Source organism: Amblyomma americanum, chromosome 8 (assembly GCF_052857255.1).
Source record: "Amblyomma americanum isolate KBUSLIRL-KWMA chromosome 8, ASM5285725v1, whole genome shotgun sequence".
NCBI classification, from domain to species: Eukaryota; Metazoa; Arthropoda; class Arachnida; order Ixodida; family Ixodidae; genus Amblyomma; species Amblyomma americanum.
The window spans coordinates 138,482,417-138,505,126 of NC_135504.1; the positions used below are offsets into that span (position 1 = coordinate 138,482,417).

The following is a 22,710-nucleotide window of genomic DNA, read 5'->3' on the forward strand; positions in this document are numbered from 1 at the left end:
GTTCTGTCTACGTAAGTGCTTGAAGATAACAGTGCACCAAAGAACATTTACCGCGTGAGCATGAAATTTCTCCAGCAGTGTGCCGTTGAGGACGCCTGCGCGCATATACTATTGTTTACATCGCTGCGTACGAACAGCTAGCGTTCGTTTGCATGACTTAAAACACATTCTGCGCTTTAGTTCTATTAAATAATCTCGTCTTTTTTGTACTGATTGTACCCATGGCTTGTTAAGGCAGTGCGACAATCTGTGGGAGGAAACGCCGATACGATCGCTCGCCTGAGAAACACTTGACAGCTGGGCTACTGACATCGTGTACGATCGGCGCTTGTCGCTAATTGTCCCGACTTCGTCCCACGTGATCAGTAGTTTATTTTAAACTGCTTTATTCAAAAGTATGATTGGGGATTGTTCACGGTAATTGAAAAGGCATAACTTGTTATCCACAAAATAGCAACGGCGACGACTGCCGCTGGTCGTAAAACTGTGCTCGGCGGTTTGGGTCACACCGGCGCTTCCCGTTCATCGTATGCGCTCCCTGCGATGTGAGCAATAGTTGATTTGAGGTCACTGTTGTCAAAATTACACTCGTCGATCATTTGCGTTCGCTCAAACTTGTGAATTCGCTCTTCACAACCGCCGAATTCGAAGACGTAACCTTGCGGACTCGCTAGGCCTAGTCGTCGCGGAAGGGAAGGGAGTCGCCGTCGATTAAAATTAATTTGGCAAGCGCTTATAGCTGGTGACTGTTCGAGTGTGGACATGTGAAATATACCCGTTCCTTTCGCTTATTAACAATATGGATAAGGTAGAAGGGCGAATATATTCACACGGTCGCCTCATCAGCGTGTTTTCGCTCAGCCGCCGGCCTGCCGAGGACATGAAGGCTGACAGTCCGCCGGTCAGATTCGTCGGTGTCGTTGGCCTCAAAAACGGGTCCCACTACAGTCATATATGCTACTGTTGACCGTGATAGTGTCGTTGTCGCACTAGTGTGACCACTACCGTCGTCGTCATCGTACACTGAAAACGAGCTGAGGAAATTTGAAATGCGTTTGGAAAGTGTCGTGTAGCGCCGCTGAAGTCCGTCGAGTCCGAATGCCATTCCAAGTTGCGAATGTCATTCGACTCAGGTGTCCTTCGAACGTGCCCGTGTAGCACAGGTATTAGCCTTTCTCGCGATTGCCAAGGACGATTTCTATTAGCGTTTGTCGTGATGACGCTCTGCCGCCTTCATATTAGCAGCAGCATTTTTTTGTTTCATAGAGATAACGTGCCAATTTTCCTCGTAATAAGGTGCACGTGCGCTTGCGGATCTTATAAACCTAATAAGTACCACAACAAATAAAATCCTGAGACTCAGTTTCCGTTTCCCTACTTTTGGTTTCACTCCCCCCCCCCCCCCCCGTCCCGCTATCTTCAGATAAATGAAATCGTTTCCTAAATTATCCACAAAATGTCTCCATTTGTCTTTCATTTAGCGCAAAGGATACCTGATTAATTGGAAAGGGTACTCCAAATGGCATTGTACCCTGGAGCCTAAGAGGAATCTCAACGAGGCCTGTCTGCGCGAGTTCAAATCCCCAAGGAAACCATCGAATCGACGCCTCCAGTCTGCCTCTGAAGAGATCGTGTACGAAATTCAAAAAAAGCTGTCCAACTCCCGTCGATCAAGCGGTCTCCTGAAGGTGAAACGTGACCAGGACATTTATCGATGGGCTTTTCACGGGAAAGGCCAACCATTAGAAACAAAATGGCTACTCTGTGAGGAACAAGACTTCTGCAGGCTCCAACTTCCATTGCATGGTCGATACGGGAAACGAAACTTGGGAACACGGTGGCGATTGAGTTTCCAATAAGAATTAATGGTGGGGTAACACTTCAGAAGTCCTGCAAGAGGTTTCCTTGCGGATTTCCTCGTGAGACCTTGCAGCTTTTTATCGTGACAAAGATCATTGCTGGCGCATCGTAATAGAGTGATAAGTGTTTAATCCCATGGAGTTCTACTTTTGTTCTATTTGTTTTGTTTTCGCGTTATTTTGGCTTTTTTTGTACAACGTGTCACCTGTTTAGCTCACTGAGTGTTACTGTCTCTATTCCACTGCTATGACTTCTTGTTACTCAAATTTTCTAGTTTTTATTTAGTTTGTTGTTTAAAGCTCCACGAAATGGCCACGCCAGATAACCATATAATCTTGTCTGCTACCTTTGACAGTTGCAGTGTCACATTTACGCTGACCAATGAGACAGCTATAAAGACAAGACACGAGAAGGACCTTCTTCGAAAGACATACTTTGAAACTGTGCAATCATTTTTGCCCCCAATGTAAGGCTTCCCATTATGGGCAAATATTTTGAAGACCGGTTTACGTCACTGTGCAATATTGCGGATAGGCGCTACAGGAATTTAACAGGCCGTGCGAAAGAGTCCTTCTTAAAAAATAAAAGGTTCATAAAGATTCACTTCGAGTCTCAATCTAGCCCACCTGAAACGAATACCGGAGAATCCATAGAGAACATCATAATTTCTGCTCTGAAAAAAGAACTCGAAAGAGTAGGAACAGTTTCAGAAAAGGCCATAAATGAGCTCAGAGACACCGTCTCTGCCTATAAGGCTAAGCTTCTTAACCTAGAGCAGGAGAATGAAAAGCTGAAATCTGAAAAAACTACAATGCTACTGAACAAAAGAATAATGGTCGGCGAGGGGTGCAAAAAAACAGGCCGAAGGAAGCTTAATGTCGCTGGATATTTCATCGCGCAAGCACTTGACGCTGTACTGGAGAGCTACGGCTTAGATGTATGCCAGCTTCTTGTAACTGACTTAAAAGGCCTGCTGGATAAAGTAGCATTTAAGGAAAATGGAGAAATTATTTGTAATTGCGGTGTAAAAAGAGGTTTCTTCAGCAATGGTCAAGTTAACTATAATGCCCTTTCTTCCCCAAACAAACAAAGCTTGCGAGAAGTTGCAGCCCTCTTGGACGTACATTTTGTCAGTAACGTTTTCTGGGAGCACCTCTCCGCGAGCGTCCCTAATCTGCCTACCATAAGGCTAATAAATTCTTCCAGAGAGCACCTAGATAGCAGGATAACTGTCTTCAAGACACCAGGTACCTCCCCTGGCGCTCAGGTTTCATTTGAGGAAGACTTGGCGTTAGCTGCGCAAGAGCAAGCTAAAGATGTAGGCATAATTGTGACAGAGATCTCCACCGAGGCACTCCTTGTAAAAATAGAGGGGGATGGCTGCGTTGTGAGTAGGCGCACGACCTGGACAACATTATCATTCGTCATTTGCAAAACGTGGCAGCTACAAAGCCTTAACCTTCATCGCCTTCTCGGTGTGGCGGAGATCTCAGAGGGTTATTTTGAAATAAGAGAGGCTTTTCGGGATTTGATAAAAGAAATTAATGTTGCCGCACGAAGGGGTAGCATATCTGTAGGGGACCACGAGATTCCGATTCGCATCTCTCTAGGTCAGATTTGAAATTTTTGCTTGTTGTTCAGTTTCTGCAGTCTGCTGCATCACACTATCCTTGTCCATTTTGTCGAGCAAACCCACAGACAAGGTGCTCAGTTCTCTCAAGTAACAGGAGCTTTAATGAGCCTCCTTTGATCCGCACTCTTGAGAACATGAAAGCTGATTGCTGCGCAGAGGTGAACGGGATGAAAAACGTGCCATTGTTTAACTTCGACTCTGATTTAATAATTCCTGATGTATTCCACATGAAGTTAGGAATAGTTAACCGCCTTGTAGATGGCTTGCTTTCAGAAGCAGAAGACAGACATTACCGTGAAAAAGTCCGCAACCCACGTTGTATTACCATACACGTTCATGACATCGTTGACGCCATAAATACCTGTGGGATTCAATTTCACGTCTGGGAAGCCAATGAAGGAAACAAGGGAAAAACATTCACGTCGGTATCGGGGGCGATTGTGAGCGCCTGCTGAAGGCTTTGCCTGAAAAACTGGCCGGGAAATTGCACCCTCAGAGAAAATAACTTTGCTCCTTTGGAAGCTTATGCGGAAAATTTTGTAGCACCTGGAAAATGATCTTGAAGGTCGCAGCATAGAAAGAGAAACCTCAGAATTATTTCACACGTTCTTAGAATTAGGAGCCAAAGGTTACTAACGCTACGATGGCGATAGAGTTACGCCGTACATTAATATTCTCATGCACCATGCTTCCGCAAAGTACGAAAGGTTCAAGTGCCTTGGTTGGTTTTCAAGCCAAGGGTTAGCGAAAAAAAACGGGGTGCTAAAGCATCTACACCATGGGAAGTCTAGCAAGTGGAATGCAGCCGCTGACGCTCTCAAGCTGGCGAAAAGGCTTGAAGTGTGTGAGAATATCAGTCTAAGCCGTGCATATAAAAAGCGGGACCAAGAGTATTGGTTTGAGGGACTTATTCAAAAGACACGGGCGAAGAGGCTACGCTGTGCAGAAGAAAAAATGAGCGAAGGACTGTCTACAAAATGTGGACGGCATGGATGCAGGAGAATTGCGCACGGAGCTTCGGGCTATGGGAATGTCGACGAAAGTCAAATCAATAGAAAAACTTCGCAACCTTGTAAGGAAAGAAAGAGAAAAGCAATGATTGTAGCCATAGGAGGAGATAACAGTTATATGGTGAGATGTGCCTTTTAGTTTTGCGTGTTTCCTCCTATATTTATAGTGCTGTGTTGTACCTCTAGTTTAGAAAGTGCATCACTGCTTGAAGATGAAGAGTACTGTTCCTGATTCCTTATGTAACCTGCCCCTAAAGGAGTGTTCGGCGCCTACTAAAAATAATGTATTTGTATTATGTGACTGTCTATCCGCCATATATGCCCTGAGCAATTTTTTGGTGTAATATAAATGTGATATGTGTGTTTTGTAGGTATTGCCGTTGTCACTTTTGAAATGATCTTTTGGCTTGTCTTTTGCGTAAGAAAATTGTTTTATGTAAACAAACCATGGATAACCGATTTAAAACGCAATCAGTATAGCTAGAAAAAGTACTTGGGGTGGGGGGGGGGAGGGTGCTTTGAAAATGAACATGCACACACGTGTCTTTAAGTTCTGCGGGGCAGCAGGAAAAAATTTTGCAGCGAATTTAAGAAAACTGATTGGGTGTATCGGGCGTAGACCATATGATACTGGCATCAAGTGCACAATGCGCACAAACAGGCTCGAGAAAAGTGACGACAGCAGTACTACGCACATTCAATGCCATCATTTATGTTCATTTGTATGTCCTTCTTTGCTGACTCATTTTGTTTGGCAACCGATTAAAAGTTTGCCTTGTTCTTTATTCTTTTCGCAAAGTATTGATTCTTTTGTATGCCATGTTGCTGTGAAGTGTGTTTAGTTATATTCATATTCGTTACGTTTGGAGTGCATCGTTCTGTTTGTACATGTAACATGAACACAAGGTAATGACGCTATGTGATTCTGACTGTACACATTTTGTTTCCAAATGTTGTATAAAAAGTGTATAATAAAATATTTTATGTCGGCACTATAACCCTTGTCCTTGCCTTTTTGCGGGGAAGTTATAACCCCTTCCGCACCAACTATCAGATAGTGTGACAAGTGCAAGTTTATTGACAGCGACGCCATAAAAATAGACCTATTACATTTGCTCGATTTCCTCCCCAAAGGTGCAAAGGAGAAAAGAAATATAACCTCCAGTGCTTCGAATATTACTCTAAACGTAACAGATCACTTCCCATGAGTGTTATCGTTACGAAGGCTTCCCCTTCATTCATGGTAATTTGCTGACATTGTGCTTTCCGCTACGGGCTATAATGACATCCCCGCCTGCTATAATGACATCCCCGCCCATTTGATATTCTCATTACCTTTGTAACATAGAAGGCAATCCGTGACTTATTTTATTGGTATACATTCCTTTTTAGCGTCTGGTTATTTTTGTTGCGCTCTACCTCTCTATTACAATTGTATTTTGTTCGATTTACAAAACGCTGCTACTTCCAAAGTAAGCGATAGTATTGTTCAGTGCAGTATAATTAGTTTTTCACGTGACCACAGAAATCAAAGCTGCTGCGGGCAGAGTAACCCGGGAACTGAGAAAAGCTACAATGAAATAATACAAATTCGTTCCATTACGGGCTATGAGGGACAGCGCACTGGAGCGCTTCGAACTAATTCAACCCCCCGGGGGTAAACAGCCGGAGCGTTGTTGCATTTCGCGTAGGCTGAAATGTGGGCATAGCGGCTGGGTCCTGAGCCGGCCTTACATCACCCGGCACCCGGTGCAAGACTTTGCCACCCCCCCCCCCGCCTCTCTCTCTCTCTTTAAATGTATTTGTGGGGGTGTTTCTCTTGATTTTTATTGGCCGTCCTAACGGGGGCACTTCTAGTTTTCATTCTTTTAATAGTCTCAATGTAGTATTTGTACTGGCGTGGGCAGAACACTTAGCTGTTTTTTATTTTTCTTCCCCCTCTAATTTATACCCCTTCACATCCTTTGATCTTGCTATTGGCGGTCAATTTTTTACACCTTTTCATAGCATTTTGAAGAAGATGAATCTTAAAAGCAAGCTGCTTGCGATAACGCAACTCATCTATTATACTGGAGAAATAGAAAAATTTATTGCTTAAAATGATTACAGCCCATCCTCAAAGGACAGATGCAAACGTTCTTCAAAGGAGGCTCTCAAGACAGTCGCTTCAGACGATTGGTATGACATCGCTTCTAACCCTGTTAATCCGTGATTAACCCTCTTGCACCTGGCGGCCCCTTGCGATGTCACACTGGGAGGTGCGGGAGAATTAACTGCGATATCATGACAATCGGCTGACGAAGCAGCGTAGCAGCGACTGGCAGCGTAGCAGCGACTGGCATCGTAGCGGCTGACAGCGTCGCAAATTGCGACAGCCACCATATTTACCATTTATATATACCGTTATGAACTGCTTCCTTGATGACGTCCATGTAAAAGCGCTTTTTCGTAGCACAGAAGTGGATACAATTAAATTCACCAATTTGTTTGCAAAAATGGAAAAAAGTTGGCGGTATCTTTAAAAGCGAAGATTCGTACCTCAAAAGCGAAGCCTCATTTTTTCAGTTGTGTTACACAGGATGGATCCCGGAAATACATCATGCATGCATATTACAGAAGTCAGAATGAAAGAACAGCAAAAAAAAGTCGCCAATAGCTGCAGCAATAAAAGTATGAATAGTGATCATGCGTGAAATTTTTCATTCATACATTCATACTAATATATTTTCTATAGAAACGAGCACATTTATTAAAATTAGTTGACCAAAACAAAAGGTTCTGAACCCATGTTAGAAGTCTAAGTGCAAACTCGAGTTACCATATTCGGACAACGCTAGAGTCACTAATTTGAAAGCATTATAGGTGAACGTGACAGTAACAACCTGACCGTCTATCTAGACGCTATTTGCTTCTAGACTCCAAATTCTGTGTTCTGCCCGACAACAGCTGAACAGCTTCAGAATGTTTCTAAGTAAAGGTATATCAAGTTTTCTTAAATAAGTATTAAAAGAATAAACTTAAACATTTATATACGCGAATACTTTTTGATGTCGGCCGTTTGAATGCCGCTATGTTCTTTAAAAGTAACAAGAATAACTAAAATTAAGGCGAGCTAGCTCTCATACCCCAATATATCATGATCACACGCCCCAATAAATTTTTAGATAATAGCAAAGGGCTGACAATTTGCAAAGTTGCTCCACGACAAGCATATATGAATAGCCGCGAATACTTTATGTAGCTGCGTTAATGCATGGTCATCGTAACAATAACCTTCTTTATTTAAAGCTCCGGTCGAGACAGTGGGTTGGAGCTCTGACATGTGTTCTTGTCTGCAAGGCAAAAGTCACCCGATAAAAAGTTAAGCGTCGAAATGGACGCAACTTCAGCAGTCCGATCCATTTCTGCAGCGTAGCTCGCTACCCGGCGCCATCTTTCATATTTTAGGCAATATCAGGTTTCAATTAAAAGGCCTCAGGAAGCTTCTTGATCAAAGCTATGCCAGATCGTTGCACACCATTTTAAACACCATATATTTGGGTACCTAAAACCGGGAAGTATTTCCGATATCTATCCGTGTTGCGGTGCTATACAGTTTTAAAGTCTGGAAACATGCCAAAACTTTGGCCCCCTCCCGTAGGCGGCATCGTATAATATTCAAACGCGCTGGGAAGCTCGTGTATTAATAGCACAGGACTGAAACCTCGGCACATTCCTCAGCTAAGTGTATATTACACAAATCCCCGAAGCATTTTTTGTAGGTGCTTTTGTTCACGTTTTAAGATTTTTTTTTGTACCCCTTCTCATTCAGTTACGCTCCCTGTCGCTGCCACTGCCGGTAGATGGCGCAAGTAGTAGATGTCCCTGAAAGCTGGGCATGTGAGGCTCTTGTAGATAGCTAGAAAACAGCAGAATTACGGTGCTGTCTTTCCTGCAATGACGGCTATGTCGCACCTCCCCGTGGCGGAAAGGATTAAAACCGCTTAATAAGGCTCAGCAGCCGAGTGCGATAACTACTAGGCTACTGCGGCGGGTAAATCGCCCTGCGGCGTGTGCAGCGGGGATCAAGGCCCATCGCTCGCTGTTTCCCAAGATATGCGCAGGACACGGAGTGCCCACGCGTCGTCTGGCAACCGGCAATGACGATCGAGACGGCTACAGGAGAACCGGCAGAGTGGCGTGGCGATAGAAAAACAAGCACTAACGCAGCAATCCGACTAACGTTCCCGAGAGCCAAGCCGCTTTCTTCAGAAACTATTGGTTCAGAAACGTGCGTCTCAACGACGCGAGCGACATAAAGACCCCGACATTTTCATATTACAAAAATTTCAAGACCTCACTCGTTATTCATGTATAATACAACACGCAAAGAAGCATTCTTAGTAAAAGCTTTCCTCAGAAACACGTATCGGCATCACGTCCAAAACCCCATCTTAAAACCAATTTTAAAAAGCATATCTCAAACATTCGATTGAACACCGTTTGTCTACACCTCATATCACGCCTTAGCTACAACTGTCACTCGAATAAAACTTAGGGTCATGAAATGCTTTTGTCTCCAGTTCATGGAGAACTAAAAAAAATTCGTCTTACATTTCCGGTGAACATGAACCCGAACATACCTTGATCCGGACGGCGAACTGAAGCCGAACCTCAGGGTAAACATGACGCGCACTTCCGGAACTTTCCGTCCGAATGGTAGGTACCCTTCTCCATGTTCCCTCTGCACACCTTTCGCTAGCTGTGGCGCCGGGTCGACTCGCGTTCCGGCGAAATGGTAACAGGGGATTCGCGCCGTCAATGTTATGGTCACGCGTGCCCCAAATTTCCTCTAACCGAAGAACAGGGGAGGTGTGCCAATAAAATAAAAGACAACGCCGCGTAACAGACCGTGGCTTAAGGCCTTCGTTCTCTGTGTGAATGAACGCCACCGCACGACTGCCGGGTAGGAGCCCTGCCGTTCTACACATCAAGGGAGACGAAGGGTGCGGGTCACTCGAAGTCTTAGGGATGTCGCCGTCCTGGAACGTGCCACGCTTTCCCTTCATTGCATTTAATGATTTCACCTAGTCTTGACAAAGAGATAGGTTACAATTTTTTTTGTCTGCTTATTCAGTCATCAATCCCCTTGCACGAAGCTCAGATATTGTTAACATTGACCGTAACTGGCACCGTTGTGTAGATGAGCTCCAATATAATCAACACTCGTGCCTGAGCTTCACGCTTTAACTTTTAGCGGTCCGAGACTGCAATGACAGAGTCTTTGATATCCCCGAAGGTCAGGTAACGCCTGACTTTGCTCCAGCACTGCTCGTCGAGGTCGTCCAGCTGCAAGCGCCGCTCCACCTTTGATTCGCACACGACTCGCTCCTTGACGACGCCGGTCAGGCGCATGAATTCGTGGAGGCCCTCCAAGCTTTTCAAACCTTCCCGCAGGAGGACGGCAGCGTCCGGCTGGCTCACAGACGCCACTTCGACCACCTTCCTCAGGAGCGCAGGATGTCGGCCGATCAGCTCCAGAGACTTTGCACACTCCCTGTCACGCCGAAAGAGCAAGGCTGTCGGAATCCAAAGTCAGCGTTATGTGCTGTGAGCGAATATGCGCGATCTCTACACTGGCAAAATTGCTGCGCTCTAAACTTGAAATAGTTCAAAATCTACAGCTGTTGCTTCAATGAAGGCCAGGACTTGAAATGGTATAAGCGCCTGAACTTAAGGAGCGCATAAAAATGAAACGAAGGTGGAACCATGTCTCATGCACAGTTTGATACACTTTGAATCTGTGCCTTTCCGAAAGTTGAACAAAGCAGGAGAGCTGCTAGGAGGAAAGATGGTGCATCTTTGATCAGAAAAAATGTTACATGACGATTACCGCAGCGTAATGTCAAATTCAGCTGCAACAAAATTATTAAGGCACAATTATGCACAGCGGGCCACAGTTATGTGGCCCGTTGGCAACGAAACCTGGCGGCGTTGTCGGTGTCCACGAAATGTGGTCCAGGAAACTCTCAATGACGTCACCAGAAAAGCAACAATTTTCTTCAGAAGGTGCAGGGAATTAAAAAATGGACCTGAAGTTTGCGAGGCCAGCACGCAACCGACAGGCCACGAAACCGCATTGCTTTTTGGCGCGTCAAGGTGAACCTAGTGCATTCGTTGCCTTACGAATATATGGGAATAAAAAATAAAAAATTGGCAGTGACTTAGCTCGGCTATGCCAGGATACACGTAGCGAAATGTACGTTTCCCTGGTGGGCTTGCTGTGGTCACTGTATGTTTAGCAATGAGAGACATTAGGTATACACATCTTTTATTCATTTTGCTTGACAGAGACGAAGACTGCCCGATGATCTGTGAAGTAGCATGCAGTGGTCTCAATTTTTTCGGTACACTATTTCGATTTGGTAGAGCCTCTTTAGTACACAAGCTCCATAGCAGTTACCCATTGTGTAGTTCAGACGTGAGGGTGCGAAGCTAAACTAAAATCTAACTTTTCTTTCATACACTAAGAGAGTCCTGTTTCCTGTGGAAATCGCCCAATGTCACGCACAACTGTGGAACCGGGCCGTGGGCTGGTATACACGTCGCAACCACATCAATCGTCTGCCTGACAGATGTGCCGGTGCCAGGTAGACTCCTTGGGTGATAATGCCGCTTTCCAGAAGCCGTACAATGCAGGCTTCAGCATTATTCACCGCAATCGAGGGGAGATATCAGACAGCGGTGATACCTTCTTTCGCGTACACACAGACTCCAGCGTTATTTAGTTCAAGCCAAGTGCCAGGTGGCAACCTCAGGACCGGAAGAGTTTATCTTTTCTTCTCTACGCCCCCGTTTAGCAGTGGCTCGACTCTCCTTCTCAGCATGCATGTCAAACCTTGTGATACAGACGCCCACTACTTCTCCGCCTATTATACGCAATCCTGCGCATATGCGACGCGGGGTTCGGGTGATTGAGCGACGTGCGGCGAGGCGGCGACGAAGAACAAGGCGCAGCTCTGGGGTCTTAGTAAGGTGTGGGTGCGGGATAGTTGGCAATGCATTGTAAGACGAAAAGCGCGAAAAAAAAAACACACGGACGCAAAGAAAGGCGAAGAACAAGCGCTAACTTCCAACTGACGTTTATTACAAACATCGAAATATATATAGACACATGAAATGGGGGAAGTCAAAACTAACAATGGCAGCAGCATACAAAAAGTCATGTCACTCATACCCGCTCACATACATCATCTCCTTTTTTGAATGGGCGATTGATGGCATGCTTACGCAACCACTGCCCGTCCTATCAATCTCTAGCGCCTCCAAAATCTTCCTTTTGATTTGCGAATGATGCCGGTCGACAATTACTGATTGTGGGAAATCCGGAGCACAATGGCCGCCACCCTCATATTCACAGTGAACTGTCAAAGCTTCCCGCATTTGTTTCACATGGTTGGCATGTTATCGGTAACGCTCGTTCACGCATCGTCCACTCTGACCGACGTAAAAACGGCCACATGTCAGTGGTCTTCGCCTTTGCGTTCGTGTGCTTTTTTCGCACTTTTCGTCTTACTCTGGGGTCTCTCTGGTTATCATAATACCGGCGCATGAGCACAACTGCTCATCCGCATGACGTCACGCTCGGCTATGACGGTGCAGAGGGAGCGCGGCCGCGCCGATGGCGAAGCGCACGCCGCATTTTGATCCTCTCCGGTTGGCACGGTAACGGCGCATGCGCACAACTGCCCTCTCCCATGTACCGCAAAATGCTCGACTGGTAGCCCAGTGTAGCTCCCGCTACAATAAAAAATTAATACTTTCGCATTCATATCACGTAAATAGTTTTAGAAAGCAACTGAAGAGGTGTGAGAATTCAAGAGCTTAAGAGAGCCGAATTCGTGAAACTTGCAGCTATAGCCTGTGATATTGTTTTGCGCTAGCACTTGAAATGCTGGAAATGCTCCGGATCAGGGCGCTCGACTACTGATCCGGAGTTCCCGGGTTCGAACCCAACCGCGGCGGCTGCGTTTTTATGGAGGAAAAACGCTAAGGCGCCCGTGTGCTGTGCGATGTCAGTGCACGTTAAAGATCCCCAGGTGGTCGAAATTATTCCGGAGCCCTCCACTACGGCGCCTCTTCTTCCTTCCTTCTTTCACTCCCTCCTTTATCCCTTCCCTTACGGCGCGGTTCAGGTGTCCAATGATATATGAGACAGATACTGCGCCATTTCCTTTCCCCAAAAACCAATTAAAAAATGAAAATTGTTTTTTTAGGAAAGGAAAGGGTGCTGCAATTGTGTCACATGTCGTTGGAGACCCCAGCTGCGCCATAAGAGAAGAAAGGAAGGAAGGTGCGAGTGAAAGAAGAGAGGAAGAGGTGCCGTAGTGGAGGGCTCCGGAATAACTTCGACCGCCTACGCATCCTTAACGTACACTGACATCGAACAGCACACGGGCGCCTTTTCCGTTTCGCTTCAACTGAAATGCGGCCGCCGCGACTAGTTTCGGACCCAGGAGTAGCCGAGCGCGCTAACCACTGATCCACCGCAGATCGAGAGACAGACAAACTTTATTGCTGCAAGTGAGTTTTAAACCCTGCTGGGTCCCTGGGCCCCTGCTCGGTCCCGCACTGCAACATGTTGGTCATGTCGGGACATGACGTCGGCACACTCGCTGAATAAAGCGGCGTCGGCGTTCAGGCTTCTGTGCAGTGCTCAGAAACGGGCCCTGATAATGACGTCACGTAAGACGGCGCTACATTTCCAGCGAAAAAATGGTTGTTTGACGGAAGAAAAACAACGCAATCGATGGTGAACCTCACGAAGTATTGGCGGCATCGGAGGACGCACCGCAGCATGCAGGCCAGCAGCGGACATCTGAAATTTCAGCGGTTATAACGTCATCACGAGAACCTTCATAGACTCGAATTCCTGAATAACCTCGACCCGCCGCGGAGGCTCAGTGGTTAGGGTGCTCCACTACTGATCCGGAGTTCCCGGGTTCGAACCCGACCGCGGCGGCTGCGTTTTTATGGAGGCAAAACGCTAAGGCACCCGTGTGCTGTGCGATGTCAGTGCACGTTAAAGATCCCCGTGTGGTCGAAATTATTCCGGAGCCCTCCACTACGGCACCTCTTTCTTCCTTTCTTCTTTCACTCCCTCCTTTATCCCTTCCCTTGCGGCCCGGTTCAGGTGTCCAACGATACATGAGACAGATACTGCGCCATTTCCTTTCCCCCAAAACCAATTATTATTATTATTAACCTCGAATTCTCTATCACTTTTGCCCACCTATTACTTTTGCGGCAGAGGTAGCAAAGGCGCCTCGTTTACCCCTCGCGACGTGGGCGAGAGAGTCAAGGCCACTCCGTCCCCTCCTACTACCGGGTTGCAAGAGCTTGCACGTGATGGGAGCGGGGACATGCGGGTTGAATGCCCGGAACCCTTCGGGACCTTCGCAGGCGCCGCACGTTAGGACCGTGGCTTTCTCTGCCGTGTTCTTTCATCATTTCTTCGTGTTTTTCTTCCTTTCAAAGTCAGCATCTCGTTTGTCCGCGGCGCCTGAAGAGGTTTTGTTTGTTTGTTTGTTTGTTTGTTCGCTTGCTTGTTTGCTTGTTTGTTTGCTTGCTTGCTTCTCCCGAGAACGCGGCGACGGTAATGTTGGGAACAACGCTAACACAGGACGGAGCGAGGACGCAACACAGTGAGCGGAGACGGGAAAACTGCGAGCTAGAAAGGGAGGGAGAAACATCCGCAGCTGCTTCTTATCAGGCTGGGGGATATAGGGCACCTGATTTGCAGCTACCAAAATAGTGGAATGCTCAAACGGTGAGAACTTTTTTTGTGCCGAGGTTAAACGTTGGTACGACGCTTGAAGGATCTCTCGCACCGACTGCCTTAACATCGAGGTGGGGGAGAGTAAGTTTCTGTGCTGAAGATTCCGCGCCTAGTGGTACGGCCGTAGAAAAGGAAGGCACCGGGCCGGCAGTGATTACGTTTGCCGGAACCTAGACAATCACAATCTAGGAAAGCTCTTCACCGCCCAGGTATTCATTCCTTTTTCATTTTGTTTGTATTTTCTAGATTTTTTCCAGTGTTTTGTAAGGTCATGCAGCGCAAGATGTTTGTGTGTTGTAGCGCTTCAGTGTTGGACTCTTGAGACCTAATGTGCAGTGTCAAACTGCTTTTATGGACTGGGACGTGATTGCGTTAGGTGTAGATACTGTAGAAGCTTGGGCAAGTTGGTGTAACATTGTTATACAGCAGCGCAGGGGACAAAGGACAAGACAAGTGCACAGACAGGGCGCCGTATCTGTGCACTTGTCTCGTCCTTTGGCCCTTGCTCTGCTGCATAACAATACGTTAGGTGTGGCAGTGCGCGGCGTGAAGCTTTTTGGCACTGCGCTATCCTGCAAGCCCTGTGTGAAAACTGATTATTAGGCGAGGTGGTGGGCGCTCGTGACTGTGAAGTGCGCGCCTTTCATCTGCGTTTGTATGCCCCGCAAGAGGGTTTGGGCATGCACGACATTTGTGCGTTTGCTGTGTGCATGTTATTGAGGATATCGTTCTTTTCGTTAGGTTTGTGTTACAAAGTTTGTGCCTGCTCTGTCCGTCGTTTACTTTTGCGGCAGAGGTAGCAAAAGCGCCTGTTTTTCACAAACATGTGGCGGCGCGGCGGCGATAACTTTGCCCTCCTCCCTGCGCGGATAGAAGACCTCCAAAGACACCCCTCGTTATAACCGCAGCTGCTGCCGTGGTCTTTCATCATTTTATCGTGCTTTTTTCTTCCAAAAACTGCATCTCGTTTGCACGCGGCGCCTGCAGAGGTTTTTGTTTGTTTGTTTCTTTGTTTGCTTCCTTGTTTGTTTCCAACGAGAAAGCGGCGGTGGGAAAACTGCGAGCTAGGCAGTTGGTCTGGAGATTTCGATGTGTGCGGTCGTGAGAGAGGTCGGCCAGAAAAGTGGTCGGCAAGCGAGCATAGGCGGATGTCTGACGCGTAGAACGCGGCCACGGCGGCCCCGAAGACGCGAGGCAAAAACTCGCCCGTATCCGCAACACCCCATCAGACCCGCGATGAGCAATCACAGCCCGACGCTCCCTGATACCGGACCTTGCCACCCCACGGCTAACCCCCAATGCAGAAATGTAACTTGGTTCGTACTTGACTTGCGCTGTTCTGAAGACGGTTTCATCATGTGTCATAAATCTTACTCGGCTTGGAAGGCGACCTTCGCTCTTACTTGGCTTGATCGAAGGCGGCCAAATTTCAAGTCTGCGTCCGGGGTGGCTTGGAACCGACCTCGCCGACTTTCTGCCAGTAAAGCAGCTGAATGGGCTAGTTGGTTTTGCATCTTGGTGAAAAAACAGGGCACAAGCAGACACAGACAGAAAGAAGGGGACAAGCGCTGAACTAGCAACTGAGGTTTTATTGAGAAGCATGGCGAAATATATACAGCACAGCATACAGCATTCAAAAAACATATAAACAGCACATAAAAGGCGGATAAGAAGCCAGCATCCAAAATCATCGCTTAACGTTGCATATCCAAGAATTCCATCTCTTTTGTTGAAAGAAGGATAGACGGGGTGCTGACACATGAGTCCTCCGCTTTTGCTATCGCCCTAGCCTCGATAATTTCCCTTGTTATTGTGCACTTGTTTCGTGCCAGGATTTTGCAGCCGTGAAGGTCGGGTATGCAGGCAGGTTTATGATTGCAACGGTGACAGTGCTTAGCCAGAAAACCTGATGAAGCAATGGATCTTACATTGTTGTTATGCTCCAGTAATCTTTCGTTGTCACTGTGTAAAGCGACAAATCCAATGAAAAAGCCTCGTCCTGGATGCAAAATCAACCACCTGAATCCTTTTGTTGCATGTGATCAGGGTGTTGTTTATGAAATTAAGTTACCGTGTGGAAGCAGATACATCGGCCAGACCGGTCGGTGTCTTAACGAAAGATTACTGGAGCATAACAACAATGTAAGATCCATTGCTTCATCAGGTTTTCTGGCTAAGCACTGTCACCGTTGCAATCATAAACCTGCCTGCATACCCGACCTTCACGGCTGCAAAATCCTGGCACGAAACAAGTGCACAATAACAAGGGAAATTATCGAGGCTAGGGCGATAGCAAAAGCGGAGGACTCATGTGTCAGCACCCCGTCTATCCTTCTTTCAACAAAAGAGATGGAATTCTTGGATATGCAACGTTAAGCGATGATTTTGGATGCTGGCTTCTTATCCGCCTTTTATGTGCTGTTTATATGTTTTTTGAATGCTGTATGCTGTGCTGTATATATTTCGTCATGCTTCTCAATAAAACCTCAGTTGCTAGTTCAGCGCTTGTCCCCTTCTTTCTGTCTGTGTCTGCTTGTGCGCTGTTTTTTCACCAAGACGACTTTCTGCGTTCTTTCCAAAACGGCAGTCCGCCGGAGAGACTTCGCGCGCAGGATTTCTTCCTTCGAATTCGCGTGCTACGAATGGATGTAGATTTTTCGGAGGCACATCCGTTGCCGAAACTTCCGCGACCGGCCTTTCGCGATCGGGGCAACACCATGGAAGTGACAGTGAAGACAAGTTCCTCGCCCGGTACAGATTGTCAGAGATCGCCGTGCGGAAGCTGCTCTCCATGCTGCCTGTGCGAGAGTGCGCCGACAACAGGGGACAGCCTGTGCCTCCCATGCAGCAGCTACTTATGGCACTGTGGTTTTAAGCAGCTGGAACTTTCTAGGCAGTGGCAGGAGACCTGGTGCGCATTCCGCAGTCAACAGTGTGCCGCGCAGTTGGCAAAATGACTGTGTTAATAGCCAGACACCTGCGCCCGATGCTCGTCCACTTCCCCCAAGCGCCCCAGTTTGCCAGAGTGATGCGCGACTTTTACGAGCTAGAGTTTCCGGGAGTCACAGCGTGCAGTCTTAAAAAAATTAAAATTTCTGTTGGTGAAAACACACAAGTGTTCCGTAACCGCAAGGGATATATCTCTATCAAACGTGCACGTAAGCAATGAACATCTGCAGCTTTTTCTTGCAATGCGCTTGCTGTCCCTTTTTTTCGTGTCGCCACGAATGTGCAACCGTAGTCTTGCTTGTCTTGTGCGCTGGTGGACGAAATATTGCGAAATATGTCACTGTGTACTATCGCGCTCATTATGAGCTACCCCTACACCGCGCGAGCGACCAGTCAAGCGCTAGCGCACTGCAGCTTATACTGAGCACGATATTATAGTGCTGCGCTCGAGGTCCAGCTTTTTCTTTGAAACACAGTCACTGCTTGAGAATGTAGCTTTTTTAACCATTCATACTTCCGCTCAAGCGCTGTAATGCGTTTGTCTTTTTTTTTGCTTGTGGCCCTGGAAATTGGTTTTCACAAGTGGTCTGGATTTTCCTAATAAAACAATACCGTGTCAACAGCGTCCGCACTGCAGGGGTAGTTAATCCCGAGCCCAGGAAATAATAGGCGCCGTATGCCGCCCCAGTTATGCTGATTAGTATATTGCTGTTTCGATACAGGCTATCACTGCACCACAACTTCAGTTCTTCGATGTCGCTGCCAGCTGGACAGGTTCAGTGCACGACAGCCGAATTTTTTATGATTCCCACGCGGGCGTAATGTAAGAGGAAATCCGGGTGTCTGGTGTGCTGCTGGGAGACGCTGGATATGGGTGCCAGCCATTCGTGATGACGCCGCTTACAGACACTGGCCCAGCAAACACACCGGAGGGAAGGTAAGTTGGCAGTGGCATTGCATGGCACAAGCTTTGACCAAACGTGTGTGTGTGTGTGTGTGTGTGTGTGTGTGTGTGTGTGTGTGTGTGTGTGTGTGTGTGTGTGTGTGTGTGTGTGTGTGTGTGTGTGTGTGTGTGTGTGTGTGTGTGTGTGTGTGTGTGTGTGTGTGTGTGTGTGTGTGTGTGTGTGTGTGTGTGTGTGTGTGTGTGTGTGTGCGTGTGCGCGTGTGCGCGTGTGTGTGTGTGTGTGTGTGTGTGTGTGTGTGCGCGCGCGCGCGCGCTAACCATAATCAACAGCTGTCAGCATAAGGAGTTGCGAGTATTTGTTTGGAGTGTGAACATGTAGTAGGAGATTTCTCATCTTATGATGAAGTACTGTACCTGCCTAGGCGCGTCACTGTACCTGCCCAGGCTCGTCTCACAAGCTTATGCCTGCGCTGCATAATTTTAAAGGTAATTGTGATCACCTTCCAAGATTGGCGTATTTTTACTTCATTGCCCGTCCTTTTGCATAGAAGCAGTTCATAATCATCAATATTTTTTATTATTTTTATTTCAGACTCATTATATTAGATGACTAGCTTTATCAGCACTTTTCCTTGCTAACTAAAGTGTCCATTTTAACGAGGTACAACCGTACAGGGCAGTGCGTAATATTCATTTATTCACACAGGTACCAGAAAGCCCACATCAAGACGAGGAACAGTGTCGAAAGGGCATTTGGAGTGTGGAAGCGCCGCTTCCCTTGCCTGGACATGGTGCTGAAGCATAGTGTCGTGCTGGGCATGTCGTGCTGGGCACGACATCGTTGCGGCCATGCGTTTACACGTCTTTTTCGCCCAGGTTCTGACATGTCACTGCTGGGTGCTACATCAGAGGATCCTGACCTACCGTGGAATGCCGCAAGGCATGAATCTACTTCTGTGTCATTCAACAAGGCGGACAGCAGTGCTCTGGAGCGACCGCATCGTGGCTTTGAAGCTTATCCGTGTATGCATCCAGGCTTGACTCCGACGCAACAGCTCATCTGGCAACAACCAATGGGCGGTACTTCTGTGGAACGGCTACTTAAGCGGCCACTCAGTGCGAGGCTCCCGGGGCACGACATCGTTGCGGCCATGCGTTTACACGTCTTTTTCGCCTAGGTTCTGACTCTGTCACTGCTGGGTGCTACATCAGAGGATCCTGACCTACCGTGGAATGCCGCAAGGCATGAATCTACTTCTGTGTCATTCAACAAGGCGGACAGCAGTGCTCTGGAGCGACCGCATCGTGGCTTTGAAGCTTATCCGTGTATGCATCCAGGCTTGACTCCGACGCAACAGCTCATCTGGCAACAACCAATGGGCGGTACTTCTGTGGAACGGCTACTTAAGCGGCCACTCAGTGCGAGGCTCCCGGGGCACGACATCGTTGCGGCCATGCGTTTACACGTCTTTTTCGCCCAGGTTAGTTATTTGTGCCCTGCCTCTTGTTACCGGAGTTCGAATCGCTGTGTTATTGCGGTGTCGTGCCCCAGCGACCTGTTTCGTCTCGTGCGAGTGTGCCATGCCATTATAGATTGTGTATTGTTCGGTTTGAGTCAGTTTTTACTGATGCTCTCCGGGGACGTTGAAAGCAATCCTGGCCCTGATTCCGCAAACAGTACATCGAGTACACTGGGTGTAACCACCGATACTGCCACTATCGCTGGGATCTTTGCAGTTGTTAAGCGCTTAGAACTGGGCCAAACTAATTTCCTTCAAGAACTGCAGGCAATAAGAGAGAACCAAAATGCCATGAATACATCTCTGGATGGTCTTCTGGGTAGTGTTTCAGCTCTCGAAAATGATATGGAAGTCATAAAACGTAATGAGGCTGCTTGCGTATCTGCTCAACCACAAGCCATTGATGATCTAGCGCGGAATTTGGCCGAGTTTAAGACATCGCTTGATGATGCAAACAACAGATCAAGAATAAATAACCTGGTTCTTCTGGGTTTGGCTGACTCGGCTACAGAGACATGGAGTGAATCTGAAGAGAAGGCTCGTGCCTTCTGTCTAAACCAGTTGGGTGAGCCCGTTCATTCAGAAAGTATTGAACGTGCGCATCGTATTGGCCAGTTCCAAGACGGTAAAAACCGCCCGATAGTCATTCGGTTCTGCAACTTTAAAGACAAGGAACGCATTTTGTCTTGCGGAAATAAATTGAAAGACACAGACTTCGCGATCCGCGAAGATTTCACCCGGGCGGTGCGGGTGGCTCGAGCTAAGCTTGTAAGCTATGCTCATGCCAAGAAAGTTACTTTCAAACTTCGTTATGACAAAGTGCTTATCAACAAAAAGTGGTTCGTTTATAACCCACTTCAAGACCAGGTTATTGAGCATAAACCTTAACAAAAGGCCAGGCAGCTGCGCAATGGGTTCCAGCGCCTCATTCACTGCGGTCTTGCCGGGATTCAGTCCATATCTGATCTTACTATACTTGTGGTGAACTGCCGTAGCATAAAGAATAAAACTGATGATTTTGCCACGCTTATTTCCTCAGTCCAACCGCATGTAGTCATGGGTACTGAATCCTGGCTGGACGATTCGATTCACAGCTCCGAAGTCTTTCCAGCAGATTTTGAAGCTTACCGTTGCGATCGACACTCACGTGGAGGTGGCGTTTTCCTGCTCATTCACTCGAGTCTTCGCTGTTCTGCTCTGCCGGAACTTAATGGCTGCGAAGAATCTGTTTGGCGGAATCTACATTTAGAGAACGGGCAGCTGCTTACGCTTGGCTGTCTCTATCGTTCTCCTATGCGGGCTAATCCAGATGTATTTGTATCCCTTTCTGAATTCATAAGTAAGATGCACAACGATTACATCATTGGAGGTAATTTCAATATGCCTGAAGTTACATGGGCTGACAATAAACCAGTCCTTACCAACCTGTCAAAGCTGTATGTTGATTTCCGCAACCTCATTATTGCAAACGACCTGTATCATAATGCAAAAAAACAGCGCGAACAAACGGGGACTAGACGAAGAATACACAGGAACAAGCGCTGTTCCTGTTGTTCGCGCTGTTTTTTTGCATTATGTATCACCAACTCGCCCGCTTATCTATCCTGTTGGACCTGTATCAGTTTGTTAAGGAGCCAACCAGGTCATGCCATGGTTCCTCGTCTGTTCTAGATTTGCTTTTTTCTAACCGAGATTCACTTGTGCGCGATAGTTATATTATCCCAGGTATCAGTGGCCACGACTGTGTCGTTGCACACGTGCCAATGACCCAGCCTTCAGTGCCACACAGGCACCCCAGGAAAATTTTCTTCTATGATAGAGGCGATTACTCATCACTATCTAGCGAGCTTGCCAACTATTTACAAGACTTCATATCCATGAGCCAGCATTTCGATGCTGCTGCGCTGTGGGACATATTTAAGCAGAAGCTTGATGTGCTCATTGACAAATATGTTCCTTTCAAAAACATATCAGCTAAGCGGCGCAAGGACAAGCCGTGGGTAACTCAGGAAACTAAACTATTGATTAAGAAAAAGCGTCGTCTCCTAAACACGTACAAAAAATACCGGGACGCAAAAGTTCTTGAAAAGGTACGTGCTCTTGGAACAGACATAAAAGTTAAAAATAAAGCTGCGAAAAAAAGATACATGAAGGAGTTAGGTGCTAAAATTCAGAGTAATCCAAAAGAACTGTGGAAATTTCTTAAAGTTAATGGCCGTGAATCAGTCGATATTCCGGCACTGAATAACGGCGCTGAACCTATAACTGATGATTTTGATAAGGCATGCTGTTTCAATGATTATTTTAAGTCTGTTTTCGCAGCGAACTCGGATCATGAAATGCCAGTCATGGATGCCCATGTGCAAGAGACAATGCCTGAGCTAACAATTACATACAACGGTGTGTTAAACCTGCTGAATAACATAAAGGTGTCTTCGGCAAGCGGGCCCGAAGATGTTCCCGGTAATGTCTTGAAGGTCTGTGCTGAAATCATTGCTCATTACTTAGTTATTCTATACTCGAAATCGTTAGATACAGGAATAATACCCCAGTAATGGAAAAACGCTAACGTGGTGCCCATTCATAAGGGTGGTCCTAAAAACATAGTTGCTAATTACAGGCCGATTTCGCTTACAAGTATTAGTTGCAAAGCGCTTGAACACATAATATATAGCGCGTTGCTGAAGCATTTGGAACAAAATGAATTTTTCACTCAAGCTCAGCATCGTTTCAGATCAGGTTACTCGTGTACGACGCAGCTCTTAGAATTTAGCCATGATATTTTTTCATCATTTGACAAGGGTCTACAAACGGATTGCATTTTTTTAGATTTCAAGAAAGCGTTTGATTTGGTACCTCATGATTTGCTACTGTATAAATTATCTTTGATCAAGATTCCAACTTCCCTTCTAAGCTGGCTTCAATGTTACCTGCAGGGACGCAAACAACGTGTATTGATTAATGGGTCCCAGTCTGATTATGTTCCTGTACTTCGGTGGTACCGCAGGGGTCTGTTT

The 22,710-nt window shown here is 46.8% G+C and overlaps 1 protein-coding gene across 1 annotated transcript in view; it reads right to left on the reverse strand.

The window, feature by feature from the left end:
- Positions 1-9,540: 9,540 nt before the first annotated feature.
- The window catches only part of LOC144102087 (uncharacterized), a 129,137-nt gene continuing 115,967 nt past the window's right edge, over positions 9,541-22,710 (reverse strand). The window contains exon 3 of the mRNA XM_077635369.1: positions 9,541-10,039. Within this exon, the coding sequence (XP_077491495.1) occupies positions 9,736-10,039 (304 nt within the window). The 3' untranslated portion in view covers positions 9,541-9,735. The remainder of the gene's footprint in view (positions 10,040-22,710) is intronic.